The sequence below is a fragment of the Chaetura pelagica genome, unplaced genomic scaffold (assembly GCF_000747805.2).
Source record: "Chaetura pelagica isolate M959 unplaced genomic scaffold, ChaPel_1.0 scaffold178, whole genome shotgun sequence".
Classification (NCBI taxonomy): Eukaryota; Metazoa; Chordata; class Aves; order Apodiformes; family Apodidae; genus Chaetura; species Chaetura pelagica.
The window spans coordinates 1,424,305-1,440,992 of NW_009954505.1; the positions used below are offsets into that span (position 1 = coordinate 1,424,305).

At 37.2% G+C, this 16,688-nt stretch overlaps 1 protein-coding gene across 1 annotated transcript in view; it reads left to right on the forward strand.

Moving 5' to 3' along the window:
* The window catches only part of STS (steroid sulfatase (microsomal), isozyme S), a 74,641-nt gene that overhangs the window by 46,928 nt on the left and 11,025 nt on the right, over positions 1-16,688 (forward strand). Inside the window, exons 7-8 of the mRNA XM_010004643.1 lie at positions 3,679-3,838; positions 6,384-6,505. Coding sequence (XP_010002945.1) covers positions 3,679-3,838; positions 6,384-6,505 — 282 coding nt within the window. The remainder of the gene's footprint in view (positions 1-3,678; positions 3,839-6,383; positions 6,506-16,688) is intronic.

Sequence of the window (16,688 nt, forward strand, 5' to 3'; positions counted from 1 at the left end):
GTAATAGCAGACAATTTAAACCAGAGGGAGGAAAAAAAAGAGATATTCTTTTAGCTAAGATTAGAAATCAAGTTAAAATGGGAATCTGGCACCATGTTGTGGATGACTGCAGAGAGTTATGTCTGTACTTAGCCTGCTCCTGCAGATTTTTCAAGAAAGGTTTATGTAAGCTATTGTTCAATATAACACTGAAGGGTGCAACTACTGAGAAAGTGTAGATAGCTAAGCATGAATATACAGCTTGGGGTGTTTTATGATGTTTTAAAAACATTTTTAGCAGAATTTAAGAGAACTAAAATAATATATAGCTAGGCTGCCTGGAGTTTTTCCAGGCATGCAGACTACTAAATCGCTGCCTTTTCTGTTTCAGTGTTGTCGAGTCCAAGCAAAATATAAAATTATTGAGTCAGATCTTGAAATATCAGTAGTTTGGGTTTTTTTAAAAATAATTAACTTCTGGGGATTTTTTAATTTTACTTCTAATTTTAGCCATTTGGATGTTTCCTTCATGTTTCTATCATGTTAAACTTGTGAAACTGATTTAATTTTTAAGGAAAAAAGAATGCAGATAACATGAACAAAATTTAACAGCTAGAGTTTTAAAGGCAATGTATATCAAAGGATTGTAATCACATAATGGCAGTAAGCAACTCTAGCAATGTCACTAAACATAGTTCTAATAAAGATGAACACCATATAGGCATAGATAATAGAAGACAGTCTTCCACAATGACCTGTAATTCCTGCCCTGGTTCCCTGCTATTCCTAGCCTCCAGACGTATCAAAGAATTATTATCCAATTAGTCTTTTGAAAGGAAAACAGCAGTCACGTCTTCATAGGCTAAGTGAGGAGATAGTCCTGCTGTGGAGTCCATTTTCTTTTTGCACCTCACAGCAGGGAAGCAGAGTTTACTGAATACTCTCTTTTTCCTTGGGTAATGTGCAAGTTTTCTGTCCTATTCTGTAATGATTTAAGAAGATTATACATGTAACTAGGATCTACAAAACTGATCCAGTATCTAGGATTTAATATTGCACCATGTATGGGTATGGGATTCACCTTGAAATTCCTCTGCCTTCAGATTACACAGGAGGCAACAGTAAAGTGAGAATTTATTTAAACAATCCAGTCTATCTAGCACTGTTAGTAGGTTCAGACAGGTATACAGAAATAAAGAGAACCTCTCACTTAAAGCTACCTAAGTTATAGATAAATTCTTAGTTTTCTGTCTGTACTGTCCAGCCAACAAGCTGCTGTGCTGTGTACACTGAACTAGCATCCAGCTCATGAACTAAATCACCTCCCCAGCATAACTATTCACTGAAAAATACCTTAATTTTAATATATCTGTATATGCTGGTTTGGTTTGGTGGTATTTTTGATAGTGGGGAAAGGGCCCTAGGAATGGCTCCTATAAGAAGCTGAGAAGGTCCCCCTGCTCCAAACCCAGCCAAGGAGCCATTAGAGGGACACTAGATGCAGGTCTGAGATTAACATATGAAAGAACTGAGGTAAGACCTGAGCCCAGTAAGCAGTTAAAAAAGAACTGTGCTGGAGAGGGAACAGGCAGTGTTGGGGGGAAGATCCCAGTGGTTTATGAGGAAGAAGGGGATAAAGGTGCCCAAGCAGCAGTTTCCCTGCAGCCCATGGCGAGATGGCAGCTGTGCCCCTGCAATAATGGAGGAACGTGGTGGAACATTCCCTGAAGGCACCGAGAGGGGGGAACTTGGCCAGTGGACTTGGATGTTGTGGCCAGAGGATTTGCTGCCAGTGGGCTCTGATTGCTCAGCTGTGGAAGCCCCCGGGCCAGGGGAGGTGGCTGTTCCCGAAGCCCCCGTGACTCTGTGGGAAGCCCAGGCTGGAGCAGCTCCGGACCTGGTGGGAAGAACTCAGGAAGGAGAGGTTGGTGGAGGCCTCTGTGCCATGGGAGGGACCCCGTGGGGAAGCAGGTCAGGACTGTCAGGAGTCCTTCTTGCTGAGGAGGCAAGAGCAGCAGGAACCCCCAGGCTGTGAAGTGACTCTAAACCCCATCCCCTGTCCCCCTGTGCCGCTGGGGGGAAGGAGGGAGAGAAACCGGGAACCAAGGGATTGGGGCCCAGGAAGAAGGGAGGGGTGGGGTAACATCTGCAATCCCTGCTCTGGGTGTGTCTGTGTCCTGGGGGTGTGTGATTAGTGTGAAAATAAATTACTATTTTTTCCCCAAGTTGAGTCTGTTTTTCCTGGGACCTTAATCAGTGAAGATCCCTCCTTGTCCTTTGTCTCGATCCATGAGCTTCTAGTTGGGCTTTGTCCTCCCCATCCCACAGTGTGTAAGCAGAGGAAGTTGAGTGATGGGCCATGTGGCTGTTTCTTTGTTGTCGTGTTGGGCCCAAACCACGACAATGTAATTTTATGTCCTTACACTTTTCTTGCATTTTTATTAATCTTTAACTATTCCTGCTTAACAGGATTTTCTGTGAATCATAACTAAGTCATTGTATTAATCTTCATGCTTTCCTGCTAGGCAACACATAGTCCTCACCAAACTTAAAATCCTAATGACTACTGCACATGGATAGATTTCCCTTTTCTACAAGAGTCACACAGTCTATTGACATCTACAGTGGTCACAACCTAACCACATTAACAACTGAGCAGCCAACCGCTGTGTGAACACTTCTGCTAGGCAACAGGTGTGTTAATCCTCACCAAAAAACATCTTGGTAAACATACATCTACATTTTCTTTAGATTTTTATTTTGAAAATAGTATTTTTTACAAGAATGTAAGCAAAAAATAATCCATGCATCTCATTCCTGAGTTTTAGATTAGAGAACCACATGGTTTATGATGAGAACAGAATTGCATTAGATGTAGTGACAAGTAAAACTTTAAGATTGCTGTAAAAGACAGATAATCTTGTTGAGATCCAGACTTGGCACTGATTCCAAAAGTATCTTAGGCAAAGACTGTTGCTTGACATAATGTTGGATGTTAAAAAGTCTTAAGTTTTCTGATATCACAATAGATAATTATGTGTCCCTGAGTATTCAAAATTATGAATTCTTATAAAGCCCATAAAAAGTAAGCAAAAAATCTGATATAAGAATACAACAATGAGCTATTTTTCAGCCATAAGGCTGTATACATATATATAATGTGTAAAGATCTATGCAAATACAGTTTTGTCTCTTGAAATGGCCATTCACCTTTATGAACAGTGAAAAATGTAGAAAAACAGGTGGATTCTGACCTCCCAATGCTGAATTAGAAAGGATCATTGAGGAGTCAGCAAGGTAGCCTGTGTGGCAGGGCCTGGATATGTGGTGTTTTGAAGGTCTAAGAGGCTGAGGAGGCAGAATTATTGAAATATGTTTTTGTAATATTTGTTTATTTTGTTGGTATTTTTACTTGAAAAAGGGTGATATTGGAAAAATAAGCTCATAGTAGTATTTTGTTTGTAAACTACATACATTTTATGAGCTCTAATACATATTAGTAGATTTACTGTGACTAAGGTACTGTTTGTACATGGAAAATCTAAACCTAGCAAATAAAAAACAAGATAAATACATTTAATTAAAACATTTGAGCTAGACAAATTTTTTAGTATTTGAAAATTGAATTTGGGGGGGGGGGGGGCGTCATTCTTCTAAGAAGAAACTGGTTTCTTAGTAAACAAAACTTTCATTTTTCAGGTGGTAAATCAACAAACTGGGAAGGAGGTATTCGTGTGCCAGGGCTTCTCCGTTGGCCTGGAATGATACAGGCTGGTGTCTATATTGATGAGCCAACAAGTAACATGGACATATTTCCTACCATCGTCAAACTTGCCAAGGCACAGTTACCCACTGACAGGTATGCTCTTTAGTTATCTCTGTTTTAGATAAAGTGTCATGAATTATTTTTTTATTTTTTTTTTACATTCTGGTCATATCTATTAAGGTAGAGGTGAGAAGGAAAACAAAAAACAGATTTTAAAAGTAGGCTTTGGTCATTACTTACATTAGTATGTTGTCTCCTTTCATATTGGCATACTGATATATTTTACAGAAACATATGTAAATGTAGCTTAACTTGCTATACAAGCACCAAGAAACAAGAAGATAATGCTACATATTGTCAAATTAGGCTTAGAATCATTTACTAAAAGCACAAAATGAATGTATCAAAAATGAGGCTCCGTTCTGCTTGAGTCAATATGATAGAAAAAGAAACAGAAACTTTAAATTATTTTAAACTTCACAAGCTCAACCTTGGCCTGCTTGCTATAGCAACACATCAAATGCCAGCTAAGCTTTTCTCACACTTTTTTTGTTCTCTACCAAGTTAGTGAAAATAATCTCTTACAGAGTTTTTCAGCCTGGTAAGTAAAGAAGAAAATCCATTGGACTTCTAAAACTCATAAGATGCTTTGACAGCCCTACATCCCTGTGCTTTGCCTTCTCAGGGGATACCCAGTCTCAGCAAAAAGTTGCCTCTGCCTAAACTCTGTTGTCAACCAAAGCCACTAAGTAGATAAACCTGCTGATAAGAACATGCTTTGAACATATCTACCACACACAAGCAGCTTTTGAGCACCAAGCATCCAGAATTCATGTGGGGAAAACCAGTGGTGAGCAGAGACACTCTGCTAATAATGATTCATGGAGTACTTGAACAAAAGGTTAGGGCAGGACATGTGTACAACATGAAAATTAGTCAGGTTGGTTTTGATACCCTATAAGCAGTAACTCTGTCAAATGTAAACAGTTCAGATTGTTCTTAATGTGGGCAGATCTTATTCACTTGGTCTTCATATTGCTTGAGTGAAGACTAAGCACTGGTGTTTCATCTTTAACTCTTTGATAGAAATCCCAATATACATGTGTAACTTCCACTTGCAAGTTGCTCCACTCTGATTCTTCTTTGTAGACTAGATGCCATAATCACTGCTATAGAAGCTCATGGACTACCTTGAAGCATTTTTGATGCAGCAGCTCAGTTCCTATCACTCCACTGAGTAGAGGAATAAAAGAAACAATAACTACAGTTATGATTCAGTTATTGGGAGGGAGTAGGTTAAAAAGGAAAGGAGGTACTCCTGGTTAAAGAAGAAAAAAGAAAGTCACCAGAAAGGTTTCATATATCCCCCTGAAACCAGCAGTTGTGAGAATGCTAGAGCACTAGAGACATTACTGAAGACAGCCTTTTCCCCATCATCCGGGTGTTGAACAGAAAGTGTACAATAGATGTGCATTTGTCCTCGTCCTTGATAGTGGGTGAGCCTGCAGGGGTGAGAAAAGAGTGCATTACTCAGGCAGGAAAACATGACAGATTGAAAGAGGGAAAGACACTAATTCAACACACCCGCACAGGAAGGGATACACCCAGAAAGCAGAGTTACTGGACCACATAGATTTAGGAATTCCAGGTTGGTTTTATGCCCATCCTTTGAGAAGAGACCTAAGCAGAATGGTGCTATTGCATACAATTGCTGCCAAGAATTTCCTAGTCATATGTAGCTCAGGGTTAAAAATGTGAATTTAGTTCCTGTTTCACAGTAGTTACATCAATGTGAAGAGAGCTTTACATGGTAATGAAAATTAAAATAGATATCTTAAAATTTTCAAAAAGGTTTTTATGCGATATTGCTAAAAATGCTTAAAAAATAATAACTCGCTGATCTGTCTATCAGTAAAAAGTAATTTCCTGTAAAATTTCTTGTAAAATTTGTAACTCACACCAGTTCCTCCACCAGCTGATTCCAGCAACTCAAAGGCTTAATTTATGGAAACATTTAAAGGCCTTGCTTATTTTATAACTGCTTTTTGATGTAGATGAACCAAATCCAGCAATTTTGATCATGTCCAGCAGCACTTATTTATATACATACATCTGTGTGTGTCCATATGTAGTTGATAAAAACACATTTAAGCATCGTTAATTTTCAACTTTGAAATGGCTAGTTCTTACTTAAAATTCTGGCATAAATAAATTGCTGGACAAAGTTCTTTCCACTGCTTCCAGGGATGTTAACACAGCAGAGCAAATAAATGTATCTTCTTTTAAGGTTACTTTGGCCAGACTACTCCCCAACAGCTTTAGTGGGTATACCAGGAGAACTGTGTTGTAGCAATTTATTCACATCTATCTGGTCATGTTCTCAGGAAGGAAAAGAATAAAGAGAAATATGGGTTGAGGAAACAACTGCTCCTAGTGGCAAATTGTAAAATATTTCTTTAAATAGTGTAAAAATCAAAGAAGAAGAGCACTTGCAGGTTTTCCTCCAAATTGGCCAAATGGTTGTACTCATTCAGATTATTTAGCTTTTTAAGTAGTGGAAATCAAGAGTTATATTGTATCTTCTTAGTAAAGTAATGTTTGGGCTGTTCTTCTGATTTTGAAATGCTTTTTTACGCAGAATTATTGATGGACGTGATCTGATGCCCTTACTTCAAGGAAAAGTTACCAGATCCAAACATGAATTTCTCTTCCATTACTGTAATGCATATTTAAATGCAGTGCGCTGGCATGCAGGAAACAGTGAGTAAACTTTCCTGTAGACATTTTAAATATTTCATTTAATTTTTATTGCAGCTTGAGAAGAATCAGGAGAAAGCCTTGGGCTATAGTACCAAATAAATTGTTTCAAATGTCTAGCCATTTTCCTTTTTTTTCCACATTTCTTTCTGCTAGAATGCACCTATTCACCATTTCACTGTTTGACATTAATTTGTTGCTATTCGTGTTACATGCTATTTTACATATTGATACAAAGCTGAGCTCTATAGTATCTGATAGTTTGTTGTTTTTTTTTAAACTTGTCTGAAACTCACAGAATCCCAGAATCCCAGAATGGTAGGGGTTGGAAGGGACCTCTGGAGATCATTTGGTCCAACCTCCCTGCTTGAGCAGGATCCCCTAGAACAGATTACACAGGAACACGTCCAGGCAGGTTTTGAATGTCTCCAGAGATGGGGACTACAACCGCTCTGGGCAGCCTGTTCCAGTGCTCTGTTACTCTCAGAATAAAGAAGTATTTTCTCATACTCAGGTCAAATCTCCTGCTTACCACTTTGTGACTATTGCCCCTTGTTCTGTCACTGGACACCACTGAGAAGAGTCTGGCCCCATCCTCGTGACACCTGCCCTTTAGATATTGATAAGCATTGATGAGATCCCCCCTCAGTCTCCTTTTCTCTAAGCTGAATACACCCAGCTCTCTCAGCCTTTCCTTGTATGATAGATGCTCCAGTCCCTTAATCATCTTAGTGGCCCTGTGCTGGACTCTCTCCAGTCGTTCCTTGTCCTTCTTGAACTGGGGACCCCAGAATTACACACGGTACTCCAGGTGGGGCCTCATCAGGGCAGAGTAGAGGGGGAGAATAACCTCCTTCAACCTGCTGGCCACGCTCTTAGTGCACCCCAAGATGGCACTAGCTCTCTCAGCTGTGAGGGCACATTGTTGGCTCATGGTCAGCCCCTTGTCCACCATGACTTCCAGGTCTCTTTCCCCAGGTCTGCTTTACAGCAAGTCATCCCCTAACTTGTACTGGTACATGGAGTCCGTGTTAAAAAATGAAGTAGTCAAACTTTACTGTTTCATCTTTCTAAAAATGTACAGGTAACAGGATGACTTGCTGAATAACAGCACAGGAATGTTGTCAGCCTGGCCATATTTGTTATTGGGATAGCAAAGTATAGGAGAATCACTGACTCAAAATCATAAATATCCAGTACATTAATGCAATATTATAGAGTCTCTTTCCATGCTTTTTCTGAACACTGTTAACTCCACTTTGTCAGCAAAGGGAAAAAGCCCTTCCCATGGATTTGCTCCTTTTTAGCTCACTATTTGTGGTAGAAACTTCCACATTAACCAAAGCCCATTTCCCTTTCTATAGTAAATTCTGTGCTGAATGAAGACAAACACAAATTTGTGTCAACTCAGTTGACACTCAAAGTGACAACTTGTGTTACAGCTTCAAAATTATCCAAGACAAGCTTTGTTGTAGCATTTTTTTGGTTTAAGTACCTTGGGAAAGGACTTGCTTAATAGTTACTGTGCAAACTTAAAAGGAGGTGGAAACTGTCTTCTTGGACATCGGTGTGCTGACTCTACCTGTCTTGGATTCTAAACTAGGAAAAGGGATAATACTACATATAACATTTATAATATATACAAGTATATTTATACAAATATAACATATATATACTGCTACTTTTCCTATAAAACTTGCATTTGATAAATAATCATAAGGGAGAACCAATCAATGGGAAGATGTGGTTATCTAATACCATTCTCTATCTGAGATTGGATGAAATTTCTCTGCATCATGAGGACATATGTAAGCAGAAATCCAGGCAAGCAGAGAAGTTGTTTTTCTCAAACTTACATATTTGCAAGATGAAGTATATCGTGTCTGAGGAAATATTCATCTTTCTTATCACTGAAGGGGAATTGAATGGGAAATGAAGGGAAGCAATTATGAGGATCTAGTCTATTGTGTTTAGTTAAGGTGCACCAATATTGATTGTGTTTCTTCCTTCATCTTTTCTCCAAGGTGATCAAAAAATGAAGGACCACTCAGAACATGGCAATAAGATTTTCATAAAAGTGTTATGATTTTTGTGTGGAAGGGTTTTTCATATAATATGTTGGTCTACATTGTAGTATGAGAGTGGGCAATAGCTGGTTATTCCTCTCTACTCTCTTTTATACCAGTTCTCTGAGAGTGCTCAACAACTTCTTTCTTACTTGTCCAGTCTCAGATCTTAAAAAATGCCTTTTCCATGTAGACAATGCAATCATATTTGTAAAAATCTTTTTTTGCACCCCGCTAAAGGTTTGCCTCTGTTTATGTCTCTCCTATGTGTTATTGTTGTGTAAGGATAAACATACTGGCATTACAGCTGTACACACCTGATGCTATTCGTGTTGCTGTGGGTTCTCGTGGAAAAATGAATACGGTTGATTTTCTTCTGATATTTCAGCAGCTCTGTATGAAATAATTTATAAGTTCAAAGTGTATTCTTTTACTAGTTCCAGTATTATTGCCTTCTGGCCTCCCACTACAGCTTGCTCTTTAAAACTAATCTCAGAGTCCATCCTTTGTTCCTATTTCTGCTGCTGTTAAGTGATCTTAAAGCAGAAATAGAGTGGAATGCTTGTTGTTTGGGGTTTTTTTGTTGTTTTGTTTTTTGTTTTTTGTTTTTTTTTGGGGAGGGGGTTGTTTAGTTTTTTGGGTTCTTTTTGTTTTGTTTTTTTGTTTGTTTGCTTACTTTTCTGGAGAAGCAATTCTTTCAAATACTTATTTTAAAACATTGCAGAGCTTTGCCTGGCAGCAAATAACTAAACTAGGAGTATCTTATAGCGACAGTTCCTTCCTTATACTTAGAAATACATCCAAGAAAATAAAGGAGGCGGTGTTAGTTAAAGACAGATTTGAAAGCTGGAAAATTGTGCAACTTTTATTTTACCTCAGCATGCTACTATTACCAGTTGCAAGGCTGTAAGTCTTCAGGTTTGGACATAAACTGATCACCATTCTTCACTCTACTTGTATTCCCTATCTAACACATTTTATAGCCTAAATATGTACCACATTCCTCCAGTCCTCCATGAGCCCACACATTTTTCAGTGTCCAGAAATGACTGTAAGATCTTTCATCTTCTAGTTGCACCTTGTCAATGACTGCAGTCAGGTGAATAACACTGAATTCACAGAGGACCACCAGAAGCAGATACTTCACATTCTTAAGGATAGTCTTGAAGAGGTGAAACTCCTTACCCAAGAAAAGTCAGGAAATTCTTGAAAAAAAATAATCAAGGAGCAGTTGCCTATTTCTCTGTGAATAAATGAACTTTTTGAGCGGGAAAGGCTTGTGGTGTTCTTGAACTGTGTTCCTCAGACAGTTAACATTGGAATTGTGTAAAGACACTCTATTTGCAGATCATGCCTGTGTGTTTGGGCCAAATGGAGTCCAGCTCTGAGGCCTACTGGAAGAAGCTGTCATAGTGTGAAATTAATAACCTCAGTCATGTTCTGCATCTTCTGCTCCGTTCTGATGATGGGCCCTTGTTAGAAGGACTCAAGTGTCCCTCTAGTCTGAGAAAGCATTACAGATTGCTGATCCCTTCACAATTTAACAGTTTCTATTCATTTAAAGATGCAGTATTTGATGAACAAAGCAGCAGTAGCTAGAAATTAATAGAATGAAAAGCTTCTAACTGCTAAGGAAAATGTTGTTTTTTTTTTTATTCCTTCATTTATTTATTTATTTCCTAAAGTACAATCTCTTCTAAATAACAGGTAAATATATTGCATAATGCATATATTCTCAAATTTATTACTGGTTTTATTTTCTGGGGAGTCTTGGGTTTTATGTCAGTTTCAGTTAGCACATACCACTTTTTTATCTAGATACTCCAAGCGTAGGATTAACTTTGGTCCTAAAGAAAAGTGCCTATATCAGGAAGTGAGAGGGAAGAAAAAGTTCTGCTTAGTCATTTGGTACCTTCTAGTAGCTATCTCTGCCATTGTAAAATTTCCACTGGGCCTCAGACTTTATAAAAATAAAAAGTTAATTTTTCACTCTTAGGCTAGGTACATAAACCAGGTAAATTTAGTGTATTTGAAATGTATAGTACCTGAACACTTGCTTGCAGGTTTCTGAAGTCTGTCTTAAGGAATTGCGTTTCTCACATCATCCAGGGAAGGTCAGAAACTTCAGAAAGAACAAATACAATTTTACATTTATATATTTAGAAGCTAAGTAGTCCTCATAACCAAATCAATACACATCTTCATTAAGACATATTAGTTAGGTCAGTTAGAGGCTGTGTGCTACGTAATGCTCTAACCAATGTGTCAAAGTGTTGTCACTCTTTGGTTCATTTACATTTTGCCTGATACTAAAAAATAATGCACATTGATCTTCACATCCTGAATTAAAAAGGGAACAAAATAAGGCAATTTTATTTGCTCATGTTTCATGTCTCACTCTCACAGACTCATGAATGATGACGCTTGTTGTCAGTGCCTTGGCAACAGCCATGACATACAGTCCTAGTCCTTGGAAGGTGACTTATAAATACATGTGATTTAATTAATCTGTTAAAAATACAGAGATTAAACCACGCTAAAACGGTTGGTGAAGTACTGTGATTTTCCATGATTAATGCTTATTCTCAGCCTGGCTGGTGTACCATATTAATACCAACACATGAAGGAAACACCTATGAAAAAAAAAATAAATCCCAAAACCTGTATTTCTGACTAGTAAGAAGTAATAATTTAAGCTTATTTAATCACTACACATTTGCTTTTAAAACACAGCAGGTGTAGGATTTGGCCTTACTTTCATGAGCTGAGCAACTCAAAGTTTTATGTAGCTTTGTGTTAGTTGTGCAAGCAGGTTTTTTGGCCTTACTTTCATGAGCTGAGCAACCCAAAGTTTTATGTAGCTTTGTGTTAGTTGTGCATGTCAAATTATGTTTTGGCCTCATTTCACTCTGCTCATGTAGTTTTCTGCTAGTACAAGTAGACCAGTACTTGTGTATTTGCTAAAGTTATAATTTAGCATAACTGAATACTAAAAAACTATCAAGAGCTCTGTCTCCGGAACATTACTGACATATGAATCAGTAATATTACAAATACATTGCTATGACAACTTAATTATAAGGAAAGAATTAATCAGATACAGAGCAAATGTAGTTGAATGAAACTACTGCATTGTTCAGGCTCCATTGTGTGTAAAATTTCCCTTTGATCAGGAGGAAATTTATTGTAATCCTGTGTAATAAACATGGAAAAATGTAATGCAATACAGTCTGTGCACAGTATTTTAGTATTACTAATAAAAATATACTAATGTTTCTGATAAATGCTAGGGTGACTTTACCAACAGCACTTCACCTTTTCTGTTTCAAAATGGCTTTCATTATTCAGTGGAAAATGTCATTTAGTAAACAAAAGCAAGAGACTTGCTATGGCAATTGAAATGGAAGCAGAGTAGAGAATAGATTCAAACTAGCTTATCATGCAAATATAATGACTTTTAAAGACAGTAGAATTTCACTGAAAAACTTGCACAGAAATTTTTCACTTTGCCTCACATAACAAATAGGATTCAATTAGTGTTATTCAGAGTCTGTTGTATGTTGTGATCTACTGCAATTACTGAAATAGTTCAATCAAATTCACCAACCAGGGATTTTTTTTCTGTATTATTGTAGAATTCATAGTTATTTTGATGCCTGGCTGTTGCAATGTCCTCCAGCATCCGACTGTCTACAGTATTTAATGAGAGATATTTTGTTCTTTGGCTAGGGATGAAGGAATCTTCATCATGCATTTAGTCTTCTGCAGTATCAGCTGTTGCAAGTTAAAACAAACAAAAAGAGAATAAGAGAGGAATATTTCCTGGTTTGCAGCTTTCTGACTGGGTATGTAGGATAAATTTACAGAATAAGGATTTTCTTTGAGTGGTTCCTCCAGGTTCTGTTTGACTAAAGGCACTAGAATCATAATAATAAAGAGAGGGCAAAGCAGGAAAAATCTGCTTAGTAGGGCTACGTGACTTCTGGCTTGGACACCTGTAGGTTTTTTTGGGCATGGAATGAAAATATGATGCATTTTTGACAAAATGAAAATAAGAAGCCAAATTCTTTGCACTTTTTCTTACCTCTCAAAAGGGCTATGATATGCATACTGTAAGTAGTAATAAGGGTTATCTTATTAATGAAAAAGGCTTGTATTATTTACAGTGCCCTTCTTAGCTTCATTTTTGGTCATATCACATTGAATCTTAATAGTTAAAAACTGTAAACTGAATGCATATGCTTAAAAGAAAGGCTAGCTTGTGAACACAGTATTGTTCTGAGAGAGGGTGTAGAAAGCAGGGTCTAGGCAGTCAGCAAAAACAGGGAAACCTCTATGAACCTCTGTCGAACCAGGCTAAAACTATTTTTCTTTGGTCAAGTTTTCAGTGTGAGGGTAGGTGAGTCTAATGGGTTTTGGTAGCAAATGGAAGTGCATTAATTTGTATGTGAGATATTTTGGAGTGTGAGTGGTGAAAATATACTTCTGTTTGAGAACACCAGATCTTTCTTGTTCTGTCCTCTCTGAGCATTTAAGGGAAATAATCAGTCATATACCCACTAAGTAAATTAAAAAATCTGTTTTCTCTAAAGTAGAAAGTGAGAGATATTCTCCAAAGCAGAATGTACTATATATATTGCTAAATATTTTGTGTAGTAGAGATATATAATAAAATTTATTTTACTTTTTCTAATATAAGCTAGAAATTTCAATTCATGCATTCTCTAAGGCCTCTTCAGTGGTTTTCCCACCCTCTTTCCTATTTCTTTCTTAGTAATAGAGGAACAATTTTTTTCCTTGTGTTCTTTGCCATGCAGTGAATGAATGCTCTGGTAGCTTCATATGTAAACTGTGGGATGTGCTTGTCATATCCAATAGACCCACTGACAGAACCCATACCCTTGCCTAGCTTTTTCCTGTTCCTTTGCTTGTTGCCCTGGAGAGATTTTGCCATTTATAGTTTACTTGCTTTCTCTGTGGTGAACAAAGGATTTAGAGGATGCTCTTACAGGTTAGTAAGGATTCACATTTACCCTGAGAATGCCAGCACTTACAGTTACTTGCCTTCATTGCTTAGCAATACAAAGGAAGGTAAATTCAAGAGAAGTTTTATCCAGGACCTTCTTTTGCACGTCATCTTCAAAAGGAGAGATAGTACCACTATGATTCTATAACTGCTGTCAAGAAAACACTGTTTTCTTATAAAGAAATATTGTTTCCTAATAAAATCTTATCATACCAACCTAGTATCTTTTTTTCTTTTTTTTTTTTTCTTTTTTTTTTTTCAGAAAAGAACAGATGGGAAAAGATAAGAAAGAAAGGAAGGATGAACATTAGAAGGTGTAAGATCTTCCTATTTTTCCTTTTTTTTTGCTTTCTAGAAGAAAGTATAGGCTTATTTAATCACAGTAAAATTGATGTAGGAACACTTTTGCCTCAGAAAACCATTCCCCCAGTGAAAGGTTGTGGTAAATGTCCTCTGACATGTACACACACATAGACTTTCAGCAATCATATCCTAGTCCTTCATATAAAAATGGCAATCATAACATACTGGTCTATTAAATCCAAGATATCCTGACCTACATTAGTAATGTTCTTAGTGAAGAGAGAAAGGTTGACAGGTTTCAGTGATCACAGAAAGGCAAAGGCATTTAAAGTAACTAATTCAGTATTATTTAAACTTCAGTTTGAATGGCTTGCTGTCAGATATTGTGTCATGCACTTGTGACAGTACAAAAGAAAAATCTTACAGATTTTTTTCTGTATACTCCACAGCTAACACTTGATAAAAAAAAGTCAGTTAGAACTGTTTTGTAGATTTTTATATATTTATAAAGTTATCAGTAGTCAAACAAATATAAATAATAACAACTTTCTAAAAGAATAGGTAAAAATGCACTGCAACTTTCAAAAATCAATTTCAGCTTAGCAAGTAACATAAAAAGTGGGTCCTTAACAATTGCTGGTGCATTACACTTCCAAAAATATCATTAGTTCACTGTTACATTTGAGCCTAGAGCATTCTGCATGTTACATTCAGAACATAGTGCTGATTCATCCCAGTTTTAAAATCTAATTCAAATGACATATGTTGTCTTAGGCAATGTTCTTCAAGGGAAGTAGTTAATGCATGCACAACCCATATAGACTATTGTGTGTGCCTCTGACATCCTATTACTCCTAGAAAATAAGGTAGTTGTTTATTAGAGAAATTCCCTGGAAACCTGACTGTCAAGAGTAAGATGACTTTTCAGTGTGCTATAAAAGACTATGCCATGAAAGGCTGAAGAAATAATTACAGAAGAAAACAGTGGGAGCTCAGAGAGTGAGTGGGTGCCCTTGGATGATATTATGCTGGAGGCCAGTGTGTATCTGTGGGTGATGTGCACTCTGTACTGTGTAGGTTCTTCTGAATGTAAGTCCTGATCACTACATTGGAAAGCCAACATAACCAGAAATATTCAGCTGGTGCAAATGTTCTCAGCTTGAGAAAAGCTCACCTCCCAGTACAAGCAGTGACTTTCCTGTTGATTTCAGGGAAGTTTTTATTTGGTCTCAAAGTATTAGAGAACACATAATGCATGACATTTTTCAAGTCATTTTTGGTTAAAACATTAGTCCTCCCTAAGATATATTTTTTTTTCATTTACAACCTGCTACCTGTCTGTTGCACATTAATTTTTAAATAGTATGACATCACAGAAGCACACTTCTCAATCGTCTCACTTGCTCAGTGAGAAGAGTAGAAACTTTAAGACTCAATAGAGTCTTCAAGATTAACTTAATTATATTATCTGAGCTCTCTTCAGCACCACAGTGTGATGTACAAGCAGAGTGTCACTCTGTAGCTCTGATCCATCTGTGTGGTCCTGTTCAGTGACAAGCAGGACTCTCAGTCCTAAAAGCATTATAGTTAGCTGACTGTCAGTTCATGTTCTTGATAGTAAAACCGCTTGGCCTGCAAAGGTTTATAATTTGGGCTCAATAATGTCTTGATATTTTGTGCTGCTTCTGATTCCAAACCAAATGTAATTCTCCACTCCAGCACTTCCTTACTCTTCCTTATAGAATTGTAATTTTGGAAGGTTTTATTTGATTCATGGTTGGTTTGTTTGGTTGGTTTGTTTTTTTTGGGTTTTTTTGTTTGGTTGGTTTTTGTTTGAGTGTTTTTTGGTTTTGCTTGTTTTATTTTGTTTTTTCCTGAAGTGCCATGCACAAGACCAAACTCTAAATGCTTTTAAACTTCCAATAGCCATCATTGTTAATTAATCATTTGGTGAAGCTACTAAAACATATCATGATAAATATACACAAATCTAAGTAGAAAGAGGGAATAACAAATATAAATGGTCTCATGAAGTTTTTCAGTCTAGCTCTATGAAAGTATGAGGTAGAAATGCTAGGCAATGCTGGAATATGAAAGGGGCAGGAGGAGAAAGTGGCCTTTAATAATGCTCTGGAGCCACAGGTATTGTACTTAGTATCAAGTTCCAAAATCCTGTTAAGGCATTCCTCAGCAGCTTTACTTCATTATTACAGCCTCATTGTGAACACCAGCATGGTTTTCTGAGCCAGCCTTTTATCACCATTGCATAGTCCTGGTGTTTGGAGCTACTTGGCATTCTTGAGAGCCCCAGAACTTCTAAATGACCTCACAGCTCAGCTAGGGCAGAGCCAAATTAACTGAAACAGATGAACGAACAACCTGTATTCTTTTTTTTGTAATTCCCAGTTGCTTTTCTATCCCCTGACTGATTATGTTGCCATTGACTGTGAAAGTAAACTCCAACATTTGTGTTCAGTACTTACTTTTGTGGTGAGAAAAGTCTATTAATGGACTTTGCAAGACTTTTGGTAGGATAAACCTGCAAGCTGTCAAAGTATGTTATTAATAGAGTAATTGTAGTTGTAAAAAAAGTTGCCATGTATTCAGATAAGGTGTATGAGAACATCTTATTCCTCCTCTGATAAATTTTGATCTGTTCTTGGTTGTGGAAGCAGAAAACCCTTTTTGCATTTAAGTTTTTGGTCTTTTTATGTTAGGAAGGCAAGAGGAAAGTAGTGATCCAAAGTTCTGATATTAAGACCAGACAGAACCTGTGAGATTCAGCAAGACA